The 24912-nt window shown below is 46.1% G+C and overlaps 1 protein-coding gene across 1 annotated transcript; it reads right to left on the bottom strand.

Moving 5' to 3' along the window:
- Nucleotides 1-2255: 2255 nt before the first annotated feature.
- On the bottom strand, nucleotides 2256-24651 carry IHO1 (interactor of HORMAD1 1). The gene is made up of 7 exons (XM_035903812.1): nucleotides 24638-24651; nucleotides 17032-17191; nucleotides 15525-15682; nucleotides 13635-13683; nucleotides 12913-13000; nucleotides 5455-5558; nucleotides 2256-4670 (listed from the first exon to the last, which is right to left on the bottom strand). The coding sequence occupies exons 1-7, from the start codon at nucleotides 24649-24651 to the stop codon at nucleotides 3348-3350; spliced, it is 1896 nt and encodes a 631-aa protein (XP_035759705.1). The 3' UTR covers nucleotides 2256-3347.
- Between the last annotated feature and the right edge of the window lie 261 nt (nucleotides 24652-24912).

Below are 24912 nucleotides of genomic sequence, written 5' to 3'. Positions count from 1 at the left end.
GCCCACCCCGCACGGGGCACGCAGCACCCTGGCAGCCGCTGGGCTCGGGGGCCCTGCCAAGGTGTAGGTAATGAGCTAATCAGCTAATTGTGCGGCTGGAGAGCTGCCCGCTCTGCCAGGGCTTGCGCTGGCACCGGCAGGGCCGCAGCCCCACAAAGTCACATCAGCTCAGGGCTCTGCCCCACATGGTGATGCCCCCCGGCCCCCTGCCTGCACCCCAGCTCCCTCAGGCTGTAGGTGAGCCACCACGGCCTTGGCAAACCTCTGTCACTGCCATTGCTCTCCTCTTGCCTAGGCCAGTGGGGACAGGTGGCACCTCAGGTCCCCATGGCCATGCTGGCAGCAGCATGGGGTGCCCCCCACCTGCTCCCAGCCACCTCTCCGTTCCTAGGGCATCATGCCTGGGCTGGGCTCACCACGGGCACGTGGGGCATTTCTGGGCCCTGGTCCACCCCTCCATGCACAGGCAGTGGGGCTGGGGGGGTTGAGGCAGCCAGCTGAGCACAGGGGCCAGGGAATTTGGGCAATGCTGGCCCCCACAAAGCAGGCAGGGCAGGCAGCTAATCCGGGGATTAGCGCCGGGGAGGCCGCATGGGGGGAGAGCCAGGCAGCGGCAGGCGGCCGGCTGGTGTCACCCTGTGGGTGGGGAGGCCGTGGAGCCCAGTGTGCAGTGGGGCCATGGGGAGGGAGCCAGCTGTGCCCCAGACACTGCAGTCGTCGGGGTGCCTTGAGCACGAGGCAGGGGTGCCGCAGCCACCCCCACATCCCTGGTGCCGTCAGCAGTTTCCTCCTCTGCCAAGTGACTCACTGGCAGGAGAAGAGAGGAGCTGCCCTGCTCCCTGCCACCACAGCGGCTGCCTGCCTGCCTGCCTGCGCAGCTGGGGACGCCGGGTAGAGAATACGACCTGTGCTCTTGCACCCCTATGCCCATCCCTGCCTGGGTTTCACCAGCTTTTGGATGCTGTCCTCCCTCTTCTCCTGGGCTCTCCCCCAAGGAAGCAGGACAAACCCCCAGTTTAGGAGAAAACTGCCCCAAATAAGTGCCCACAAACAGCCTGGAGTCCAGCTTTGTGTTTTCATGACCACTGTGTGTTTTGCGGTGCTGCCCCGTGCCCTCCGCAGTCCCCCTCGGCTGTGTGGCCAGGGGAATCACCCCTGGCATCTTCCCTGCGGACCTTTGGTGAAGGGTGGGACGAGACCCCACAAACTCAGGTGCCAGCAGCCCCATGGTGCTGAAGGCCGGGAGAAGCCGCAGGTGCAGGACCCTGTGCACCTCGTGGCATGGCCGGCTGCAGTGGGGAGCCAGAGGCAGCAAGCTCGGCAGCCATGCGTGCTCAAGTATGGGCTGGGAGACAGGACCTGCTCCCCCGGCGTGCAAGCGCGGCGCCCTGGGGAGGCTGCTACATCCCGCGGGAGTGCGGTGGCTCCCAGCTGGGGATGCCGGCCCCAGGCCCGGGGCAGAGCCGGTGACGCACACACGAACACACACACGCTTCCAGTTTTGTCCATCGAGGCTGCGAGCAGAGTTGGCAATGGCTGGCTGCCGTTGCTGTTATAACTCCTTTCTCTGGGGATTTTTTTCATGACCCCGCCGCGTGCCTGCTGTGGGGTGGCTTTGAGTGTCCCCAGGCAGCCCTGTGTCCCCCACAGCACGGGCGCTCCGTCACCGGGGTGTCAGGGTGCCGGGGCCTGCTCTGGCTCGGCACAGGGGCTTGCGGCAGGCACCTCCAGAGGTCCCTCCAAGCTCAGCCATGCGCTGCCGAGCTCTCTGCAGCGCCGGGGTGAGCATCCAGGCTGGGGGCTGCGCAGGGGCCAGCGCCTGTCCCCGCAGACTCCGAAACGCAGGGGGAGGCGAGCCCCAGGGAGCAGGTTTTGCCCAGCAAAGGCCGTGCTGGGGGGGCGGGTACGGGAGGGCGATGTGGAATGAATGGGCACTGCTGCTGGCAGCTGTCACCCAGTCCCTCCGATGAGCTGGGGGGGGGTCCCCAGGGCTCTGGGGGCTCCCCACACCCGCCCCTGCCACCTCCCCCTTGCTAATTAATGTCACCGAGCCAATGTTACACTGGAAGGGCAGAGGTTTCCTTCTTTAAACATCAGAGAGGAGCTGAAAAAAATAATCTTCCCAGTTCACAATCCAGGGGCGTTAAACAGCCTCCTGCTCACCTGCTGAAAGAGGATCGTGCCTCTCCCAAAAAACCAACACAAAGACACTGGACTTCTGTGAAGACACAATGAGTTTATTAAAGCCAGGAAAAAGGGATCCCAGTCTTCCCCCTCGGGAGGACACCGGTTGGATTCGTGGCAATTGACCTGCTTCGACAACACCAAAATGCTTCTTTTGTATCCCAGACCAAAAATCAAATGCGATACAAATCCCTGAGGCAGTGGAAGCTGATAGCTGCAGCTGGGTACCCTGGAATGAGTTGCTCTGCGGGGTCTGGGGCTGCCCCACCGATCTCACTGCTGTGTACACCAGGTTAGGAGAGCAGGCTGGTCCTTTCTGACTTGAAAATTTTAGAGCGACTCCTCGCTAGAGAGGTGGTTTCTAAAGGACAAGCACTGTCCATCGGTGCTGAATCTGAAGGTCACATCTTTTGGCTTCCATTTGAGAACCGCTGCCCTTGAAAAGTGTATGTTGGAGAATTACTTGATTAGCCAAGAGATACAAGAGACACATAAAGTAGAAACTAAATAATTTCCTGAATTTTCTGAAACCAGGAAATTTCAGCCTAAAAGGAGAAATAATGCCATAGACGGTGAACCTGGGGTGTTGGGATTTGGTTTTCCTCAGCTAAACTTGTCCCTGTCCAAAGCTCACGAACAACTCCCGGGACAAATCTGAACTTTATCAAAATCAACCAGAACAACGCTACTATCACCTACGGAGCTAAACAGCTGAACTTTCAGGCATATGAACCAATATAGCAACTACAAGTGAGAAACAGATTAAAGCCTCTGGCCACAGAGCTATTATTGTATCTGCCCAGTTGAAAAGTCTCAAGTAGATCTCGATGCTAAATCTGATTGAGCTGCACGTCTCTGCTCTGCCAGCCCTCTCCTCCCCAGTGAATGTCCCAGCAGACTCCTCAGGTACTTCTCTGCTGCATAAATATGATGGTCATTGGTGCCCGTGGCAGCTCTGCTGGGAGCAGCACAGATTCCATCAGCTTTCCAAGCTGGGGGAGGGCGTCTCCTCAGATCCCAGGCAGTCCCTTACAATCTATCAAAGTGGGCACCGACACTTTCAAGCATCCTCTCTGACTGAGCAGGTAACACATCCAGAGGAATAAACTGCGACTGAGACCGTCAAGCCTGTGCTGAGGACTCTGAACACGAAACAAAACCCTTCAGTCGGAATAATCACTATCAAAAACCAAAGGGCAACAGGCCGTATTCTGCTGAGCCAGCGTATTGACAGGACGTGGTTTCTTGGAGGCTGCAGGGCTTCGGAGGCTGAAGCAGCTCATCTGTTTTTCACCTGTCATGCTGCACATGGAAAATATATTCTCCTGGGGAGAGGAATCCCAGAAATTCCTTTTTACACTGGAAGCCTTTGCTCTTTTTTTAATTCCCAAACTTCTCTTTCTTTTGTCTGCACGTTGTTGCAGGCTTTCATTGGAGCATGGCACCGGTGCAAAATTCTTTGTAAGCCTTGGCTGAGCACTGCTGAAGATCTGCTGAGTGGGAGCTGCAGGAGTTGGGTTAGAGCTTCCTAAACTGAGAGCAACTGTGTATCTGGGAAAGCAATTTTTTCTGGAGTTTTCCAACTCAGTAATCCCATTCTCTTTCTTTTGCTTCAGCCCACCGTCAACACATTGACAGAGCTTGCCTTTTCTCATAGCAGGGCACGGTTTCTTCCTTCCTGTCACTTTATTCCAGGGGATCCTTCCTGGCTTCTGTTTTGCTTTGTTCCCTACAGGTGGATTCTTCACCTCACCGTCTGTGGACAGGTGATTGTCTCTTTGCCCAGGCGTACCTTTTCGTACAGAAAGGTGGCAAACTTGAGGCTGCTTCTGCTGTGACGGCATCACAGGTCCCAATCCTCTGGTGCATCTCCTGACCACTTTCCTCAGTGGAGTTGGCAGAGGCACCTCCTGCAGTACAGGACTGTGTTTCTTCTGACTACCCCCCAAAAAGTGACTGTTAGTGCAGCACACGCAAGGGTGGTTAGAACAGCTCTGTGCTTCCAGACCATATTTCACCTCCTGCAAAGAGGTGTTTTCTCTGCCACACGCCACTGTAGCAATGGGGCTGACTTTCCCTTCTGAAGCCATGTTTAGGTCACCCTGAGGTGTGCCATCCTTGGTGACCTGGTTCTTCACAGGGGAGTCTCCATGCTGCTCCCCCACTGCTGTGCAAGGGGACTGAGACCGACCCGAGGGGCTGCAACCCCCCCTGCCTCGGCAGCATAGCAAGCATGCACTCTCCTCACCCTGAACACGGTCCTGGCGTGGGCCAGGGGAGGTCTGGGAAGAGTTATCTGCCATGTGAGGGGGAAATCTGGTGCTGGAAATGAACGTGTGCAGCTCAGCCAAGGTGTGAGGGAGCCTCAGGAAGCCTAATTCTTCACATAGCTTCAGTCGCTGATCACTCAGCTGAGCTGGCAGTGACTCCAGACTCTCCTTCAGCAGCTGGACACTGGATTTCACATCCAAAATCTCCACATCTTTCTGGGGAGACAGCGAGCAGAACAGAAGCAGTAAGCAACACATTGAAAGGTGCAATAATAGTATTCAAATAAGAAACTTTTAGGTACTATGTGTCAGTTAGACCCCTTCATTTGGGTATCGACCCAAAGATCAGCAATTTGTATCTCCCTGTGTAATATGTCTTCTCAAACTGTCCCACAAAAGCAAGAGGTTTGGGATTTGGGCATTCCCCCAACGCACTGTGTGCCCCCTCTCCCAGGAGCTCTGGCGTGACACATCCTTGCTGACAGCAATTCTTGCAGCAGGGTCTTTGGAGAAACCAGACCTGTCCAGGAGGTCTCTGACAGTTCATTCTTTTGTCTCTGACACCCACTTGTTCTTTTCTCACCTCTTTTCTCCTCTCCCTGGGAAACCACCCAGCAGAAGGGACGAGGCACAGCACTTCTGTGAGGTGTTCTCCCCTCGCAGGCACACATCGCACCACCTCTGTCAGCAAGAGCATGTGCCAGCGTGAGGAAGCTGTGCTCCATCCTGGCCTGACATGACAGGGCACTGTTGGGCTCCCCTCTTACTGACCAGGGTTTTATCAGAGCTTACAGCACTGTTAACCAGCACTTGGGTAAGCATCAGTCATTATATGGCCTAGAAGTAGCATTTTGATATGTCTTTCCCCCTTTGTTGTAACAGGAGCAGTCTACTTTATAATCCACCATTCGATGGCAATTTAATATTCAGCTAATATTTTGAAAAAGCAGGCAAAATTCAGAATGAGGTTTCAGAATAAAAGATTAATTTCTGCGCTTACGGCTGCAAGTCTCCTCTCCATCTCCAGCAGCGCCTGCTCCATTTGGCTTTTATCTGTCAGAGCTTTCAGCACTGAGCCACAGTGACTTTGAAGAGCATCTTGCACTAAACAGGGAAAAAATCAATAAAAAACACATTTGGTCTTTCATTTGTAAATGTGAATAAAGTACTATCAATACTATCGCTACTTCCTCCACAGCTTGGCATGAAATACTTCACTGGGCTGTGCAACCATAGTGATTCGCCCGCTGAGAACTCCCCGAGTCCCAAGCGATGAACAATAGGGTAGATGTTTAATGCAGAACACTTGAAATTTATAAGATTCTGAATACAGGCCAAACCTCATTTACTGTGCTCTATTAATATGGCAGCTGGATATGAAGGGCAACACGAAGCTGCAAAACTCGGTTGGCTCAGTGCAAGGAAGGCTGAGGCTTAGTTTTCTGCCAGCTTTGCAACAGGCATGGCCAGGGGAGGGGGAGCCCGATATGTCTGAGCCACCCCAGTGTAGCTGACCCTCTTCTGTAACCAGCTGATGGTAACCAGGAGCTCGAATGTGAGATGGGAAGAAGAGTATTGCTGATAACAGGAAGAAGATGCAAGAGGTTCATGGCTAAGAAGTGCAACCAGAGACTACGTGACAGAAATGCACAGGAGGCAGGTAACCGAAGGAAAGCTGCCTGAAGGGATAGTGGGAAATTATGAAGGAGTGTGCAAGAATTGGGATTTCCAGCTGCTAGACACAGGAAGAGATGGGGCCAGAAAAATGTTTGAACCAGGGAGCTGTGCCCAGCACTTGGGCAGCTGCAGCTGGAACACTGGAAGGCAGAGGGGGCCCCGGCAGTGTCCTGTAGGGGCACATAACCCCCTGGAAGGGTTTTAAATTGCAGCAAGATGCTCTTGGCTTCAGTCAGTCTTGTTGAGAAACTGATAAAAGATAGGAATTTTTGTTATATGATTGGACAATAAGTCCCCCATGCAGCTGCAATTATTCTTATAGGAGCCACTGCTGTGCCTAATACACTACTGCATGGGAACAGTTTGCAGCATATGTGGAGATGAAAAATCCTCAGCAATCTTAAGGGAGTCTTCCTTTAAAATTGTAAATTAGGCCAGAGAGAAAGAGCAGTTCGCTAAACATGTCTGATCTTTCCTGTGAACAGCATGGGAAGGTGTGTACAGGTGGTGTGGCTGGTGTGGAACAGAACAGGATGCAAAGCACTCTGGCTAAAACAAAGGATTGCCAAGCCAATGGGACGGGTTAACTGAAACTCTGGAGTCCCGGACTAACACTGCACACCCGAGAAAAATCAGAATAAAGCCTACTTTCCAACAAGTGGCTACAAGAGCTCTGCAATTAATTAATCCTCTTTTGCTACAGATCCAGCGTGTTTGATTGACTTTGGTGTCGGTGGAGCTGAGAGCCGGTCTGAAGCTATTCCTGCATGCGGAGTATTTATCTCAGCTCTTCAGCGCAGCACCTCTCGCCCCAGAGAGGTGTGCTCACAGGCTGCAGAGCCGCAGAGCACCCGGGATCTCTCCTCCTCCTGCCCAGCGATTTTCATTAAGCTTGCAGGGACTTAATTATCTCGGTGAGCTGTGCCCTGCTGTCAAACTCTAGATGGAATTGGTCAAAGAGTGAAAAACTATTAGGGAGAGGTAGGGAGAAAGTGATTGGGCAGGTTTTGTTTCTGTAAAATCCAGGCATTTTAAAAAGGTACATTTGGGAAGGAAAAAAGGAGAGATCTGAGCAATTATGGGCTTATTTGTTTGTTCTCATGTTGTGCAAGGTTTTAGAATAGACCTTAAAGGAAAGTGTACTCAAAGACAGGGAGGGAAATGGAATAAAATTGAACAAGATTTTGTAAAAGGCGGATTGTGCCTGACTAATGTAATATGCTAGGATAAGACAGGTGACTTCTTAGACAAAGGCAACACCATGGCCTTTCTGTAGATTCAAACAAAGCTTTTCAGTGGAAATTGTCATGCAATATGAAAAAAGCTGAAAAAAATTAAGTGGATAAGCCTCAATTCAAGGGAAAGCATCAGCTCTTGAGAAGGGTGGCATGAGGGGACGAGGCAGCTCTGGAAAGTGCTCCTCAAGATCTGCTTAAAATCTGCCATAGTCACCTGGGTGCAAAAGCCAGCGGGCATTTAGGTAATTAGCAGGTGACACAAAGATGCAAATGCCAGTGCCAGGGGCTACAGGTGCGGTGGTAAGCAGGCTCTGGCTGACAGGAACTGCTGTGCACCCCGGGAGGGCTGGAAGGCCGTGCACAGTCCTAGCCATCTATGTGCAAGGAAAAAAAGAGACTGAAATGGGACACGTGCAGAGAAAAGCTACAAGATAATTAAGTGCTTAGGTGATAATCTCTTATGAAAGGAGATTGAAAGAGCTTGGCTTATTCAGCCACACAAACCAGAGGTGTCTGGTGGCACGGGGCTGGAGGTGCTGCTCAGGAGTAGCGAGGCTGCCGCTCGAGGGATGGGGTGCCTGCTGAGAGCAGGGAACCCCTGTGCCAGGCTGTATTTTTGTCTTTATTTGCCTTCCTCCGAAGGAGCGATGCTTGGGCACGCCGCTGTCATTTGGGAGAGGGAACCCTGCAGTTGCCTGGTCCATGCGTCTTCCCCACACAGATCGAGTTAAACCACCTCCCAGACCTAGGCTCAGGCGGGGAATTTCTCCATTTTTTCAGGATGTCCATCCCCACAGGGCTTTGCCTTGTTCTCCGCAGGAACACGGCTGATTTCTGACGATTATCTGCACATATAAGCTAATAAGCTCTCTGCTGTTGCAGGCAATTTGGTTGTCCCTGCTCTCTCACTGCCATTTTTAAGATCTTAGTCTTTTGCTTGTACAGATTTAGACTTTTTCACAAATCACCGGGGGAAAGCTGTGGCTTCCACAATGAGTTTGTAACAGTGGAGTGAATGTTTGAGCGGGCCTTTTAGGCTTTGCATCTCCCTGGTTAGGCCTAAACAAGGTCTCGGATTACAGGTTTTGGGGAGACTGCCAGCTCCCTCCTGGCCCACAAACCTATAAAGAGGAGGAAAGCAGCAGTGACTGAAGGAGGAAACTCCTTTCACGTCACTTCGTCACCTTCCATCTCTGCCTAGTAAGGATGTAGGAAGGCCGGCATCAGTAAGCTTACCTCGGCTTGCTGCTGTTCCCCATACGCTTCATTTCAGTTCAGAATTACTTTTAAAACTTTCTGATTTCCCTAGTCTGTCTATTCTTCTACAACATGGTATCCTCAGTCTAAAAATAGCACTGCATCCACTGGGCTTGTGATCTGCACATACGTTTGACTCAGCACAGCATGCTGCAGGCAAGCAACCAACAGCCAGTCTTTTGAATGTGTTTCATTTGTATGTGTAGGTGTATTCTGCAGAAAAAAAACAAACCCTCGGTACAGAGGAGGGGCACTCTCCTTCCCTCTCTGGCTTCCATACCAGAGGAGTGTTCAGACTTGTCGAATGCTATTAAACAAAATAAAAATGAGCATTAATCTAGACTTAGAAAAATAGGCATTGAGGTGGCCAAGCTAGATCAGATCAAGGACCCTGTTAATCAAGTCTCTTGTCTTTGAAAATGATCAAGAATGGCTGCGTCAGAGAAAGTTTTCTTCAAATAAACCCTGCAGCAGATAGTTATTGAATAACTTGATCATAGAGGGAGAATCTTTACTCGGTTAATGGGTGGCTCATGCACAGACTTGTGCCTTTCTTAAGGCATTTTTCTCTAAACAAAACAGTTTTTTACAACCTGGAACATTGCTGTGTTTTGATTTGCTGTACCATTGTCTTTGGATGCTACTGGTTTACATTAATAACATATGGAATGTGAAATCTGGCATGAGATAAAAGGCTGTAGGACCTCGGGGTAGGTCTGCCACCCTGTGCTGCAGAGGGTTCCCCGCAAATCAGCCTGCACTTGGGTGCAGCTGCACTCCCAACAGCTGAAAACTACAGTCTGAGCAGCCAAGGGAGGGAGCGGCAGCCTCCCAGCCTAGGAATATTAAACAGCAACTGCTTCTGATGCCTATCTATTATCGTCTATGCAACTCGTCCTGAGATTGGCGCTGACAGCGCAGGGGCTGTAAATTACACTCTTGGAGGGAGGTTGGTTCTCCTATGCCAGGGTTCAGTAGGGGATATAGAAGGTGGTGTAAGCCTGGTGAGACACAAGCAGGGAAGACAGCTACGATGCTCAGCAGAACGCTGCATTTTCTCCCTGTACTCCCTGGGCAGTAACTGAGCTGTGCCAGCAGGTGAGACATTTGGGCTGTCACAGCTGCATACTGCTCGGTCGCACCCTGCGTAGCCAGCTGGCTGGTTTGTGCCTGCCTAGCTGGGGTCCCCTGCCACAGCGCGGCAGGAGACATCTGCATTGGGGGACTGTGGGATGAGCTGCCCCCAGTCTCAGCCTGCTCTGCGGCAGGTAGTGCCCGAAGCCCTGAACTGTGATGTTGAGGGGTTTCAGCCTTCGCCACAACAATCACACATCCTCTCGCCACCTATGCTGAGGTGTTTTGGAGCCCGGTTACGTCCCTCATCTGAACAACTTTCATTGCCAGTCACTGCACAGCTAGTTAGCAGCTGCATGAGAAAGGCATTTCTTTTATCAGTTTTAAACTTTTTGACTTTTCAATCTCTACAAATGCAGCATGTCAGAGAAGTGCCAGGGTGTCCCAGTCCAAACCATACTGTTCACACTAAACAAGCTCACATCACACCATTATAAACACAGAGAATTCCCCTAGAAACCTTGCCAGCAACTACTGAGCCTGGGGACTCTTGCAGCAAGTCATGTTTGAAAACTGCCCAGCAGGCATCGGATTTTGTCAGAGAATTGCATCAGCTTGCACCTCTGCAAGGGACACATCACACGTTATTTTGCTGGCAGGAGGGTCAGAGGGTTGCCTGTGGTATGCTGCCTGGGAATATGCTTCTCATTTGCAATGAAGTCAAGGTGGTGCGGAGGATATGGCTGTTATGAGTTGTCACAGCTGGAGCTACCAGATGCCAGCAAAGCAAAGCAGTACAGAGAGGGCTGAGCTGTGAAAATCAGGATTTGTATAAAAAACCAGAAAGTTTTGATAGAAGTGTGAGTATATAAATGGAAATGAGAAAAATATAAAAAGAAATTAGTTACAGGAGCTGAAACCAGAAGGAAAGAGCAAATGATGAGCAGGCAAGTCAACTAGAAGAACTCTGTATAAGGTGGAAGAAGTGAGGACATAGGGTCTGCTTGCCTTTTTACATCCCTGTGCACAGCACACCAAGATGTGAGCAAGGAACAGAGCAGCTGTGCCTCTGCGGAAGCTGCTCAGGCAAATGTTGTCTCATCTCCAGTGCCAGACACAGCTCTATCCGCTGTGTGCAAGCACATATGGACAAACACTCAAAAGAGAACATTTTTTTATCTTACTGCACAGAGCATGCCAGCCCAACAGCATTTGGAAATGTATTTTGAAAAATATTTTCTGTTTTGTTCTCGCCCAGTGGCTATGCAGACTGTGCCAAATGCACTTGCTAGAAATGAAGCCGGTGATACTCCTTGTATGCTTTTAATGAGGACAGACTTGATTTCAAGTTCCACCTTTCTTTGCTCTTCAGAGCTGTCTGAATGTCCCGGTGTAGTACTTCTCGCTTTGAAGAGAGCCTCTTCATCTTCTGCATTCCTCTCCTACACATGAAATCCTCCATTGCCAATGATTTAACATCTCTACCATGTCATGCACGTCCCAAGGTACTGTATCATCAGCCACCAGCATTCAGTGCTTTATCAGTTCTGAATTTAGCTCTTTATCACCTGAGTTAAGGAATTTTACACCAGTTTTGCAGGGAAATTGCCTCAATTGGGATCTTTTTGAGGCACTACTGCAGGTATTTATTTAGTGGGAACTTAATTATCCACCACTGTGATACCAGTCAAATGGCATTGTTTATCAGCAATTAACCAGTGACAGATGAACCTCCCAGAAATATAAAAAGAACAACACTGTGGAGCGTGCGATGATTTTCATTATATATTCAACATTCTGCAGCATGATACATTACAGAAAGTGCCAATTTTTCTTTTCAATTGCTTTGAAAATCTAGCAGCAGGCACCTCTGGGAGGTTTCTCATTTCATTCAAGGCACATTTATTTAAAACGGGTATGGCGAAGAAACAGGACAGCTGAGCAAATGCTATGGAATGAAGAGGGGGAATTGTGAACAATAGATTTGATTTTCAGTGCCATGACAACAATTTCTGTGCAAGAGGTATACGAAATTGGGCAAAGTCCTGCTGCAGAGTGGACAAGTTGAGGCACTGAAGTAATTAGGAGATGGGCAAATGCGTAATAGGAAGCTTGTGCTGGCCAAAGCAGGCAGATTCTTGCTCACTTTTAGGTCCCATCAAGAGCACTTGCCAAGCACAGCAAGGGAGTGTTCTTAGTATAACAAGGCTGGTATTTCAAACATAGAGGCTACCCACGGCCTCATGCAGAATGGACTAGACTCCACTCTTTTTGCCTGAGGGGGCTGTGTTGACTTAAAGCGTATCTGTCAAAGCTGTGCTTTGTGGAAGCCTCATTTTACCACACAGTAAATGTTGCAGCGCTTTGGTGAAGGTCTGCTACCTTGAACTCGCACGGTATAATTCACATTTCTTACATGTACTGAAGCTGGCCTCTTGTTCTTGCACAGAGCAGGGCAAGCACAGAGCAGAGTCCTGACAGACGGGGTGTTGATAAAAAATAATGCCAGCATTAAAAATTAATGTACTCTCAAAGGCTCAGATCTAAGCCAAATTAGAAACAATTTTTCTGAAGCACTTTCCCTCAGTAAAGACTGCTGTGATGAGCTGCTTCAGAGATGGAGCTGTTCAAAAGTATTTTACATTATTGGCTTTTTTGGGAGGTCACCTTTTTATCATGGCAATAGTGTGCCTCATTATGTGCTTCTTACTTAAGAAATGCGCAGTACTAGTTTTGCTCATAGCTAAAATATAATCACTTAAAGCATTGAGGAGAGAGGGAAGACTTCAAACTAATGTGAAAAATCTGAGAAAGCCCTAAAAGCTGAAACTGGATACTCAGGATATAAATACCAAAGTTATTTTTACTGTGCATTCCATTAGTGCTGCAAATAGTCTAAAAATGATCATACTCCAGGCAGAACACAAAAACATAGAGGTGCATTTCTCTATGCATGCATGGCACCTAACCATGCAACACCTAAGTTCTTTGACACAGTACAAGAGAACAGGGAAAAGGGGAATATAGCAGAGTAAGAATGGAAAAATAGACAAGGGCATACCACAGATAAGTCTTATTTGCTCTTCTCCATTAGGAAGAGCAGCTGTGAGTGGCATGACTTGCCTAGTTCACCCCAGCTGGGAGACAACACGCTGACATTCAGCAGTTTGACTGTGCCCTCTGCTGTTAACAGAAATACAGAAAGGACTTACATGTCTTGGAAATGGTTTCCAGGTGAACCAAAATGGATTTGTTTCTTGAATCAAGCATTTCTCCAAACTTGTCCAAGCATGCTTGCAGCTGCAGAAACAAAGGTAAATGAGAAAATTAATACATTGTCCTTTCTTTCTTTGCAAAACCACAGCCCCAAATGCCACAGAACGATGACTGCAACTCATGGAATGGAACAGCCTGAAAATGGTTATTTATCTGTCACTTGAAACAATTTGTCCAGCTGTTGGTTGCAATCCCAAAGGACATCTGCAATGGCTCAAAAGGCCCATTAAATGTTGCAGAAATCTTAACAGATTTTGAAGTAGAGGTACTAATCTGTAAAAACAGCATTAATAATAACATTAATCAAATTAATTATAAAAGTGCTGTGGGAGACACCTTCACCTTCAGACAGTAAGACCACATTGACTTATTCCTAAGAGTAGTCTACTTTCTTCAGGCAGAAGGAAAAAAGAATTGATATTTGCAGACAGCCATTATAGCCAGACCCAGAGAAATTCCACTGCCGACTCTGAGGCAAGGCCCTGAAGACCTTGACCGTAAGGACAGGCCACAAAGACAATGGCATGTGCAAAAAATTGACAACTATTGGTTTAAGGTATTTGAGTGCTCAAGACAAACAGTGTAATAATTCAAATATCAGCACAGTAAATGAGAGAAGGCAAACGTTATTCTGTACTCTGAATTTGAATTAACTTACCCCTTGAAGCCTGTCTTTGATATTGGAAATAAAGGTGCTTAAAACCTCACTAAAATGGAAAAAAAAAAAGTATAAAACAGACATGTAAGTTACTGAAATAGACAGAAATTTAAAAGATCACAGTAAACATGAGACATGAAACACTGCAAGGCATAGCTAGTGCATAACGTAAACACAGAGATGTGCTTACTTCAGGAGGCATAATCCTTTGAAGTCACCTTACATGTTTTAGGAAAGCATGGATTCTGCTACGTAGAGTAAGAAAAAAACACCCCACATGCACATATATATCGTATACATACAATTACTTTTTTTAACTCTCCCATTTTTGGCCTAGCATTTGTGCCTCTCTGAAAAGTTTTCATTGGCAGTTACACAGTTGTCCATTAGCTGCTGGGTGTTACCACCGTACTATATGCTCCGGAAGGACCCAGCCTGGGCGGAGGTGACGTGCCAGTTGCTGGGATACATGGGTATTGTATTTGGACTAAAATAACTGTGGGAAAAATATGGGAAAAACTTCAGCATCAACTAAGACCAAGCCAGGAAGAACAAATATTGCAAATCCTTTTCTCCTGAGATTACGCCTGTGGTTTCTGTTATCCGTCCTTTTATGTTGAGCGAGCCTATCAGGAACCAGGTTATATTCATGATTAACCTATCAAACCAAAATGCAGGGGCGGTTGCTAAGCAAAGTGATAACCTATTTCCTCTCTGAAGATTTGAGTAATTTCAAATCAATCATTTAGTGATCCAAATTGCAACAACGAAAAAGGTGGAGGCCAGGTAGAGCCTAGTTATGAGAATTACGCAGGGCTTCTGAAGTCTTTCTAGCTTTATGGAAAGGAAGATATTAATTCTGTAAGTCAAACTTGTGGGGCATATAAATTGATAAATTATATGTTATCTTTTTAAAGATAATAAAGCTATTTCTATAAACAAGCTTCTAAACTGGGAGTGAGTCTGGAGTGTAGGAAGGAGCATAATTCATTTAAAGAAGAAATAAAGGATAATTAAGAGTTTTGCCTAAACATTTAAGACTATTTGTTCGTTTCTTGTAATTCACTTACAAAAATCCTCCTCTTCTCTAATAGGCACTAGAGAATGAAATTTTGCCTTATCAGAAGCATAGTGCCCATTGCAAAAGAGAAAGATACACACAGCCTTTTAACAAAAATGTGTTTCACTTTGGATGTTACATTACAAAATGTACAGTGCTAAGGATTATTTATAGGTGCACTGGGGAGTTTGCCATCTTTCATTTTTGAGCTTGAAACGGTTAGCTTGTTCCTTAAAGTCCTTTAGGACCTACATGTACATTTAATTCTTAATATCTGGCAAAGGGCAAATGCAAATTACATTAACAAATTACACTTGTCTGTTAGCAAACCCAGAAGATATAAAAATCTTGTATGCAAGTAAAATTCTAGAGATATGTGCAGATTTATAAAGGTGCAATCATCACATCTTCCACCGCACACAAGTATGATTGGCAATCTCCTCATCTGGCCTAAATGCGAAGGCTGTCCTCAGAGTCCCTTTGACCAGTCCCAACACAGCCTATAAAATTTTGAGAAATATGGACTTCTGCAGAGAATCAATACAGAAAAAGCCCCTGCTGATTAGATAAAGGACAGAGGTAAATTTGGGTTAGAGTTTTGTTGTTCCTTGTGGCTTATGGCTGAGTGTGTTACATAAATCGCATTGCAAATAAACCCTATTCTCTTATCCTGGGACTTTTTCCAATCAGAGATTACCTAAAACCCAAAATTATACATTTCTTGGAGAAATATGCAGCCTTGTCATGCATGATTTTTAAGAGGGGAAGAAGGAGCTGCAGGGAGTGATAACCAGCAGCACAGAAAGAAATTCCAATGGATGTCTACATACCGATCATATTTGTCCTTTATTTTGTTCTTATTCACTTCAAAATTTTCCAAGACACTTTTCACTCTTCCTGCACCAAAATTAAGTGAACCTTTTTCTTTTGTATCTTCATCAAATAACTGTGGTTTTGTCTGGTATTTGGTAAAAATACTGGGCTCACTCTGTTGCACAAAAGAAAGAAAAATCAATGTTGAAGTATAAAAACAACCAGAACATTAATTAGCAAAACACGTTTGTGTACCAAGTGCTTTGCAGACAGAGATCACAGTGATTGGACGTGACAGATTAGATTGGACGAGGAGATTAAGAATTTCATGAGATTATAGCTCACTTAGTGTGCCTAGTTAGATTGACTTCCCGTGGAACTGAGACCCAGCCCCGATTCCTCCCGACTCAGGCTTTTCTCCCATCTTGAGGATTTTCAGTTGGCTGTGATGATCAGGCGTGCAGGTCTTTTTTCCTACATGCTCAATACAGAGACTATGAATTAATTCCAGTGTGCTTGGAATTATGGAAAAGGTAAAGACACCAGTGGGAGCTCCCTGTACACCAATCTAAAGAAAATCCTACTGAAGTTCCTGGTGGATGACATAATTCTGTTGCCAATTAGCAGCATCATCAGACTGTAGATGAGTTTTTCACATGCTTCAATATTTATTTCGGAACAAGAAATTTAATATTAATATGAAAGCTGTAAAGACCTTCTTCCCAGACACCGTGTGACCAAAATGGAAATGCCTTTTTCTTAAAACATAAGAAAATGCAAATTCCATTAAATTGTCTTCTTTCATCATGAAGAGTGAATTTCCTTTTTTTGTGTCTGATGAAAAGCTACTGCAGTTAATGGACAAGATCTCCTGCAAAATGCGGAGGACAGCAGATAGGATCTGGAACTGAAGGACAGCCTAGGGCCACTGAGCTGGCACCTCTGCTCTTTCCTAATCTTTGCTCTCAGGTGTCTTTATCTGGACCTGGTGCTCTCTGTTAGTGGTGCAGGAACTATTTTAGTGGGGCTGGTAACATCAGAAACCATGTGCTGTAGGAAGATTTTGAGCGTAGAAGCTCTTCATCTAAAACCATTCAGGCATCTGCCATAACAACAATGCAGCAAGGTAATTTTAGTCAATGAAGGTAAATACTGAATACCTCTGTCATTCTTGCAGAAAGCTAATGAAGAGAAACACAATATTGTTCAAAGACAGAATAGACAGAATATTCTGCTTTAGACATTAGCTTGAGAATAATTTCATCTTATTTAGTAATTAAAAAATATTATTAAAGAAAATACCTATCCCAATAATAGTTGTTAGTAATCTCTTATAAATACTAAGTTTTCAGCCAACCAGGCTGCTATTTTGTCTCGTCACAGTAAATATTTATATGTATCAAGAAGATAACTTGATTTCAGCAGTTATTAACATTTGCAAATGTTACCACCTGATTTCGGTATTTTTCATTAACTTTGAATGGTGGCTGTGTGCCTGCACAGGGCTAAACGAGTGAGACTCACGTCCTGGGAGTTGTGCTGTCCCAGCTGTGTGCCCAGCTCCAGCGGTGCCGCTGCCAACTGCACGTTCTCCGGGCAGAACTGGGAGCTGAAGAGCAGCTGAGAATCGCTCAAACTCGAGTAGTCACTAGGAGCGCTGCTCCGGATGGAAAACTTATTAGGCCTGAAATGGGGCAGAGCGGGTTGTGAATGAGTCTCAAGCAATTAAAAAGGCAAACAGAATTCCCTACATGACCTGCTGGAACTGTTCAAGCATGGCCTGCCCCAACACATTCATTTCACTCACCACTTGGAGGGTACCGTCCCTATAACTGGAAAATGTTTAACAGCATTTTTTTGCTATGCAAAGCCAACTGGCTTATCTTAAACTGCCGCACCCATATGCACGCAGTGCGGTAGCTCAGCGTTCACCTTGCAGGGGTGAAGGTGTTTCTCCAGCACGTCCTGCAGACTGAAGACCGAAACCAGGACTGGCCAGCTAACATAGTTCATCCTACTGCCTCGTTGGTCACTCATAGCTTAAGGATTGCTTCGGAGTTTGCTCCTAGCAAGTGCTGGGTCTCTCCCTTTTCACTACTCCAGGCAATAATTTCTGTTGGTAACTCAGATGCTGCTTGGCTTATTTGGAAGGCAGTTCCAACAGAGTAAACCTTTCTGTCTGATAGTTGACATTTCTTGGGCATTTATTTTCCAGATGCCTGAAGTCTGACACACTGGAACATCAAATAAATAGGCAGCACATGGCTGGACAAATTGATCTGAATTGTTAGAAATATTTCAGACATAATAACATGCTACTCAAAAGTTCTCTTTTCCCCTGAGCATTGCCCAAATAAACCTTTTCCAGCCAGCCTTGGCTTTGTGCAATGGTTTTCTGTTTCTACTCCTCTTCAGAGACATGGCTTCTACTGCTTTATGGACTAGGATTGTGGCACGGTACCAGCTTCCCTCAGATAAGGGTTTTCCCGCACAGCTGCACCTTTTCATTGTGTCGGAGGCTGGCTTCATTTTTTTGCTAGCAAAGATACAGACTTTTTTCCTTTTTCACATGATCACTATCCCATTGCTCCACATCCACGAGGTCTGATGGAGTGCTTAGGCTAGGTCCTAACATGAGAAAAGCTGGGCCAGGTTTATGCTCTCAGTTCTCGCTGTTTTTTAAGCTACCAAAATGGAGAGATGTGTGGCTGCCTTTGGAACTGATCACAATGAATGGAAGAGATCCTTATGCAGGGTTTTCCTTCCATATCAAATCATGTAAGTAAAGGAGAAGGACAGGAAACTAATTCATGTGTATAACAAAAGATGATCACCCCAGCATTTATTAGCAGTGACGTGTTCAGTTAATCCCCAGTTTTGGAAGGAGCCCAGACATCATACACACAACAGGGAAGGGATTTAGTAGCAGTACTTGAACTGCTCAGACTCCCTCTTCATTATGTACTGGTGTCAGTGACAATATCATATTAATACTTTTGGCTTTAAGCTCACCAAGTACACTGAGCCACAGGCAAAAATAGATGAGGTATGGGTTTCTGGATTCTCAAAAAGTCTGATAAATCTGTCTGAATTCAAAACTTCTCCCTTAATCTGTCTGCAGACCCCAAATCTACTAAGAAAGAAATCTGAATATAACTTTCACTAGCACAGATTCTTGTTTCCATCTCAGCTAAGCTTTGTTAAAAGAAAATAAATTTTCTTCATCTACAGCCATCACGTCAGGCAGAGACATGCTCACACAGGCTGCCAAGATCCCACACGGGCAGGACCCCTGCTTGCAATGTGAAGATCATATCTCCTGCACCAGTTTTCTAAATCCTCCTGTCTTCTAGCCAAAAAAGCACGCTCTTAGTTTAAGGGAGGTTTTTGTAATCCCCAAGTGCTTTGCTATCCTATCAAACCCCCTTTGAAAGTGTCTGGTACAACTGGTGAATATCATCCCACAACCTGCTCATTTTCTCAGTCCCTTCACGTTACTTAATGCCTGAACTACAAGATTCCTAGAACAGTTTCATGACCAGTATTTTGAGGAGGATTGAGCTGAGAGGACTTTATGAGCCAAGTGACTTTCCAGGCTCACTTTGAACTAAGGCTATGACCAAAGGTGGCTGTTGGCTGCTCTGGAGCCCAATTTTCCTGTCTTAAGTCCGCTACCTCAGTGGTTGGTTTAGGAATGCTGCCACTTCTGCCCATTATGGGGGGAGATGAAACAGATGCCTCTTTTGAGTACACTCATTCCCCTGAGCAAAGGATTTCTTTCCCCCTTGCTTAACACTGCCAGCAATTAATTTACTAACAAGACCATCTGGGCAAGACATCAGCCTGGCCATGCTTGGCCCAGGCCTATCCCTGATGGCGAGATCAGACAACCACAGTTCTTCTAACCACCTGACCATTCCCTTCAGGATGCCTTAGCTGCTGGGATGCATGCTGCATCCTAAATATAAACCCTTCCTTATAAACAGCGAGAAAACATCCTAGATATTTAATCCCGGTTAGAAGTCCCTCCTAGGTGATGCAATAGTTCATCTCAGGGGAACATTTAGCTTTCTGCTAACACAAGCCATTCCCCAAGTCGTTCATGCATTTGTGCCCACAACGTTCCTATGGTATTTGCACTAGCACGTCTGTCCAAAGCAAAACCGCCTTTAGATATGTAAAGACAAGTGTCATTGTAAGTTCTCATCAGCTCCAAAAAATGCTAAATCATCCTCTACTGACTGATGGAATGGTTTCTTTTTCCCACATAACTTTATGGAAGCTATTGCAATATTGGCAACTCCAACCCTTTCTGTAATACGAGCGTGATCTAAAAATTATGCAGCCCTCTGCATATCTGGGGAGTCAGCTAGTTCTTTGCAGTCTCAGTTTCCCTGTTTTCTGTGGGAATTTCCCCTCCTTCTTCCACAGAAGTTAGATTTTTTGGGAGCCTCTTTCATTTTTTCAAAGTTCCAGTTTCCACTTCCAAATATTTTAGCACAACCATACACAAATGTTCACCTTTCATTCAAAGGTTCCACCTTGCCCCCAGACAGCCGTCGGATACAACATGCCGAGAAAAACACTGCATGCGATACATACTCTCTTCTTGTGTTTCCTAGATGTTTCTAGGGGCATTGACAAGCTAAAAATTCGTAACTGTAAATCGTCACAGGCCTCATTGGTCTTTTTAAAAACTGGTCATTTTTACTCTGTTGTTTGGATCCATCCTTATGCGCCAACAAGGTTTAAGAGTCAGTTGGAAAAGCAAACTGAGTCTCCTACAATTTGCAAAATAACATTTGTCCGTGGTGCTGCTGCAAGTTATTTCATTTGGTTCTGTCATCCCCACTGAACCTGTGCCAACATCCCTCTTCTTCCCAAGCACTGTGGGTGAAGCTCACTTACGCCTTCCTGACACATTTCTTCAAAGTGCAGTAAAGCCTCTTTCCTAAAGAAGAGATCTTTTTCTCCTGGTAGTAATTTTGAGTAGGATCAGTGCCATAAAGTTCCTCTCCTCCTGATTCCCCTCCAGAAAATCTCTCAGCCCTTTCTGCTCCTCCTCATTTAGCGACCAGGGCTGCATCACAACAAATCCAACTGAAATTCTGGGAGCTCCTGTTCACCTGCTCTTCCTCCTGGCTTTAGTCTGTATCTATAGGAACTGCCTGCAGCTCTGCTATGCTGCTCTCATCATCACTATTTGCTGCCTGCCCATGTGTTCAGCAAATGAGCAAGGATCAGCGTTGGCTTTGGGTGAAGAGGAACTTCAGCATCCAGGGGCCTGGAGGAGTTTAAATCAAGGAGTTTTGGCTGCTATTACTGCTTCCTGCTGTTTGCCACCTCTTTGCTGGGAACAGCCACAGTATAAAATTATTATTTTGCTTTCTGTCCTCTGGAACGGCATGACCTGCTTGCTGCAAATCATTTGCGCCATATCCTAAAAGGAATTTCTACAAACAGATTTTGGCACTGGCCCTAATGCATTAACCACATCGAAATCCCTCTTGGTTATTCAGCTCAAACACTGCCTCCAGTTTCCAGATTTCAGGCTCAGGGTCCTTCTGGTCCTGTTTTAATTCCTCAAGGTTGTTTTTACTTTCTGTGAGCCACTCCATTATTCATTTGGCTGTGATTCAATATGGCCCAGAACTTCCTCACATTGGAAACCGTGTTAGCCCTTTGTCCTGAGCCGGTTGCAGGGGCTCACGGGGCCCTTTCCTTAGGAGAAGATTGGGAAGGGGTGCTAAGAGATTTCCGTGCAGCAGCCCTGTTTACTTACACAAAATGTATCCCTGACTACATTAAGAATTAGACATCTGGAGACAGGGCGTTTTGCCCCCCAGTCTGAAGCCATCCTCCAGCCTGCACTTACAGCCCCAGTTTCTCATTCCTCCAAGGCTCGGGATTTTTGTGGCTGCTCTCTTGATCTTTGTTCTGGCAGTCTCCTTCATTTTCTGCTTATTCTGAGACCTTAAAGTGATTTCAAAATAAGTGACCCTGCTATGTGGGATGGAATTTCATGGGATAATGGATTGAGTGAGGTTGTTAAATTTGGAAATTTTTTTCTCAACAGCAGAAATAAGCCATAGAGAGTAGTGGCTCAAGCAGGCCTTAACTTACAGCCTCCCTTTTGAATGCTCCTTTAATATTTGCATCATATATTGGCCTTACACGCTCTCTGGCAGGCTTTCCGTTTCTGATGTCTTTGGCACTAGGTATATTAATAGCTTTTATGCCTTTAGCAAGTTACTGCTTTTCTCGTGGAACAAGAAAATTCTGGTAACTTCAATTCAAAATCATAATATATTGGTTTCTAATTGTCTGGGTTTTATTGTCTTCCATTTCTTGAAGGATGCCTTTTGATTTTCAGCAGTTGTCTTTACCGTGCCAGTCCAGTGCTGGTCCTTCTCACATCTGAACTGATAGCTGGTATGCATTTGTTCTGAGCTTCAACATGAGGTCTAAATAATCTCTATGCCTCAGGCAAGCATTTAACCCTTTTGGCTGTCCAGTTTAATTCCTTTTTAATGAGCTTCCTTATTACTACGCCAATGTCTTTTTCGAAATTAAGCAGTAGTGGATTTTTTGGCTTCTGTTGCTCCTGCAGAGATGTTGACTCCAGTTCACTACTGTCACTCTAAGGGCAACACTACAAGAGTAAATACCCTGACCGTGGATCTCGTGCTCAGCTCGGGGCCAAGGCAAGACCCGTCTCTTCCCCCAGGAGTTCCCTGGCAGAGGCAGGTGCTTATGGTGTCTGAAAATGTACTTTCAGCATCACGCCCCAGTGACGCTTATCCAGTTGATAGAAGGCTGATTGAAGCATTGCTGCTTTTGTGGCTGCTGTTCTCACATCCTCTGCGCTCTTTCTTTGCCTGCCCTTGGGGCTGGGCAGGCAGCAGCAATGCTCTAACATGGCACTTTCCCTAATTAGGTCTGGCATTTCAATCCACAAAAATTGTGCCATTTGTCGATACACTTGAGTCTAAGCCTTCTCCACTGTATAGCTGTCATTCTATCCACGTGACCCCCTCCCACCTTCTTAAATAACTGGCACCCTGATATTTGTGTCCAAACAATCTGCTTTCTCCTGTGTTTCTAGAACCTCTATTATGTCAATATTCATACATAAAAACAGGTAAAACAGGGACTTTGGTTCCCCCGGCTCATTTCTCAGGCAGCTAGCTGTTACAGAAAAGCACATGTATGTCTGGAAGACAGATAACAAATAAAACCCAGAGCAATCTTGGGCTTCTGCAGAACCGCTACCATGCGGGTATCATGTCACTGGAGCTCTGCATTTCTTAGGGACCTGGTGGCAGCTGCTCTCAGAAGTAACACCCTGACTCAAACTTGCAAAGAACTCACAGCATGATTCATACCCTGCCTAGATTATATGCTGATTTTACATTTCATTTTTAAAGCTCCCTGAAAGACAGTATTCTGGGGATTGTGCAGCATACCCTGCTGTGGTGAGAAAGGTTTCTAGTAACAGAAGTGAGACAGGAAAAAGTAATCAACACCTTTCCCCCTATTTCAAATACACACACACACACATGCACGTGCTCCTATCAGTAACTTTTTTTTTTCCTTTAGAAGAAGTTAATTCACCTCCTGAGAACCTTTCCCCCCTTCTTAACTCCCCCCAAGATGCAGCTGCATTTTTCAGCAACATTTTATGCCCTATTTGACCCTTTTGAACTCACTTGCAAAAAATGTGGAATGCTGAGGAGTGGGTGTTAAAAACTTGTCTGTATTTTCTTCCTGCATTAATAAATCAGTTAAAAATGAAGACTTTGTAGCTGACAGAATGCTTTGGAAGAGGAAGGAATTCAAATGATCCTTTTCCAAACAGGCACCTGTACTTCTTCCACTTAGTTCCTCTCTTATCGCACGATTCCACAGAATGATTCATATGCATATAAAAAAAAATTACATATATTTTATATATATTCTCTAAATTTCCCCAGCTCGGTCTCTGACCAGAATGAAAGTAGCAGATTTTAAAACTACTTAGAAGTAACTTCTGGAAAACAAAATTTAAAAACAAAAGATAAATCTGCAGGTACCAAGAAGACAATAGAATTATGCAATGCACATTTATGAAGACAAGACCATGACAGATATAAACATCTTTTTCCCTGAATTGGCTCCCCTTTGACCCCAGCATCTGTGCAAAATTCAATTAATTCATATATATATGACAAGTATTTTTATAATGGGCAAGGAAACTACTATTATGTTTTCATTATCATCCGTCATTGTAGTAACATCCGACCAAAGAGGCAGTATGACTAAAACTGTGAATTTGAACAACAGTTAGTTACGTAAGTGGGTTATTTAACTAACTCAGAGGACCAAATTCATCAATTAGCTTCTCCAGCGTCAAACAAGGGGTAAATCTTGCTCTGTTTTTTAGCCATGTGATGCAAAAGGTGATGCTCTGCTGTAAAAAATGCAGCCTGTCTTACATATCGGCTCTCCAGATGTTTACATCCAAATAACATTTGCTGTTTCACTATCTATTGTAGATGTGGGGAGATTCTAGCTGCTCTTTGACTTCTGCTGGGAAAAAATTAAGCCATGCGTATAAATGCAGTGTATGGAATAATTTTAGAGTTACATAATGTGTAACAATATCGCAAATCACGAGTCATTTTATCTCCTCTCTGCACAAGGTGAGAGGGAACATTTAACTTACCTAATTAGACGTAGATAGGCCACAGAACTTCCCCAAATAAACCAGAGAACAGCTTTCAGCTGATGCTGGTTTTTAAATTCCTGGCAATGGTGGATCTATCGCCATGCCTGGCAGGCTGGGAGCAACGCAGGCACCAACGAGATCATGGAGTAGGCTCATTAACCATCATTAACCAGACCGGAATTGAGCAATTCTAGATGTGTTTCACCCCATCACTATCAAACACCCGAAGTGTTTGATTTTATAGACAATTTCCTCACCATCTTTCCTCCCCACCCCGCAGCCCAAGCTCACCCGGTGGCTGTCGGCGTGCTCAACATCTCCTTGATATTCCAGATGTTAAAATTCATGTTCTTCTCACACCTGACGCCCTCGCCAGGAGCACCTGGCCCTCAGCATGGCCCCAGCACTCATGGTCTCTCCTACCCTGTGGCGGCCATGCCGCCACGCTCCCTGCAGGGAGGAGGAAAATGGAGAGGACAGATAAGCCCTGCTCAGGGGGCAGCATCCCCCTGTGCCCCTTCGCTGTGGGGAGAGCCCGGTGGGGGGCACGGCCCTGCAGGCCCAGGGCAGGCCCGGCCAACATGGCCACCCCAGGCTGGGCCTGGTGGCTCCCTGCGGGGCCTGCGGGTCCTGGCCTCATGGGCTGGGGGTTCCTGGATCTCACCCTGGGGCCGGGGGGTCCCTGGATCTCACCCCAA

This window comes from Egretta garzetta, unplaced genomic scaffold, assembly GCF_000687185.1.
Source record: "Egretta garzetta isolate BGI_Z169 unplaced genomic scaffold, ASM68718v1 scaffold91, whole genome shotgun sequence".
NCBI lineage: Eukaryota > Metazoa > Chordata > Aves > Pelecaniformes > Ardeidae > Egretta > Egretta garzetta.
Note: the sequence above shows the minus strand (reverse complement) of the source record. Positions and strands in the feature narration are given on the sequence as shown.

Excerpts from the sequence above, each read along its gene's own strand:
- IHO1 (XM_035903812.1), bottom strand. Across the intron at positions 15,683-17,031 it reads GACAGCACAACTCCCAGGAC|AGTGAGCCCAGTATTTTTAC; the intron begins GTGAGTCTCACT and ends TTTGTGCAACAG. Across the intron at positions 13,001-13,634 it reads TCAAAGACAGGCTTCAAGGG|CTGCAAGCATGCTTGGACAA; the intron begins GTAAGTTAATTC and ends TTGTTTCTGCAG.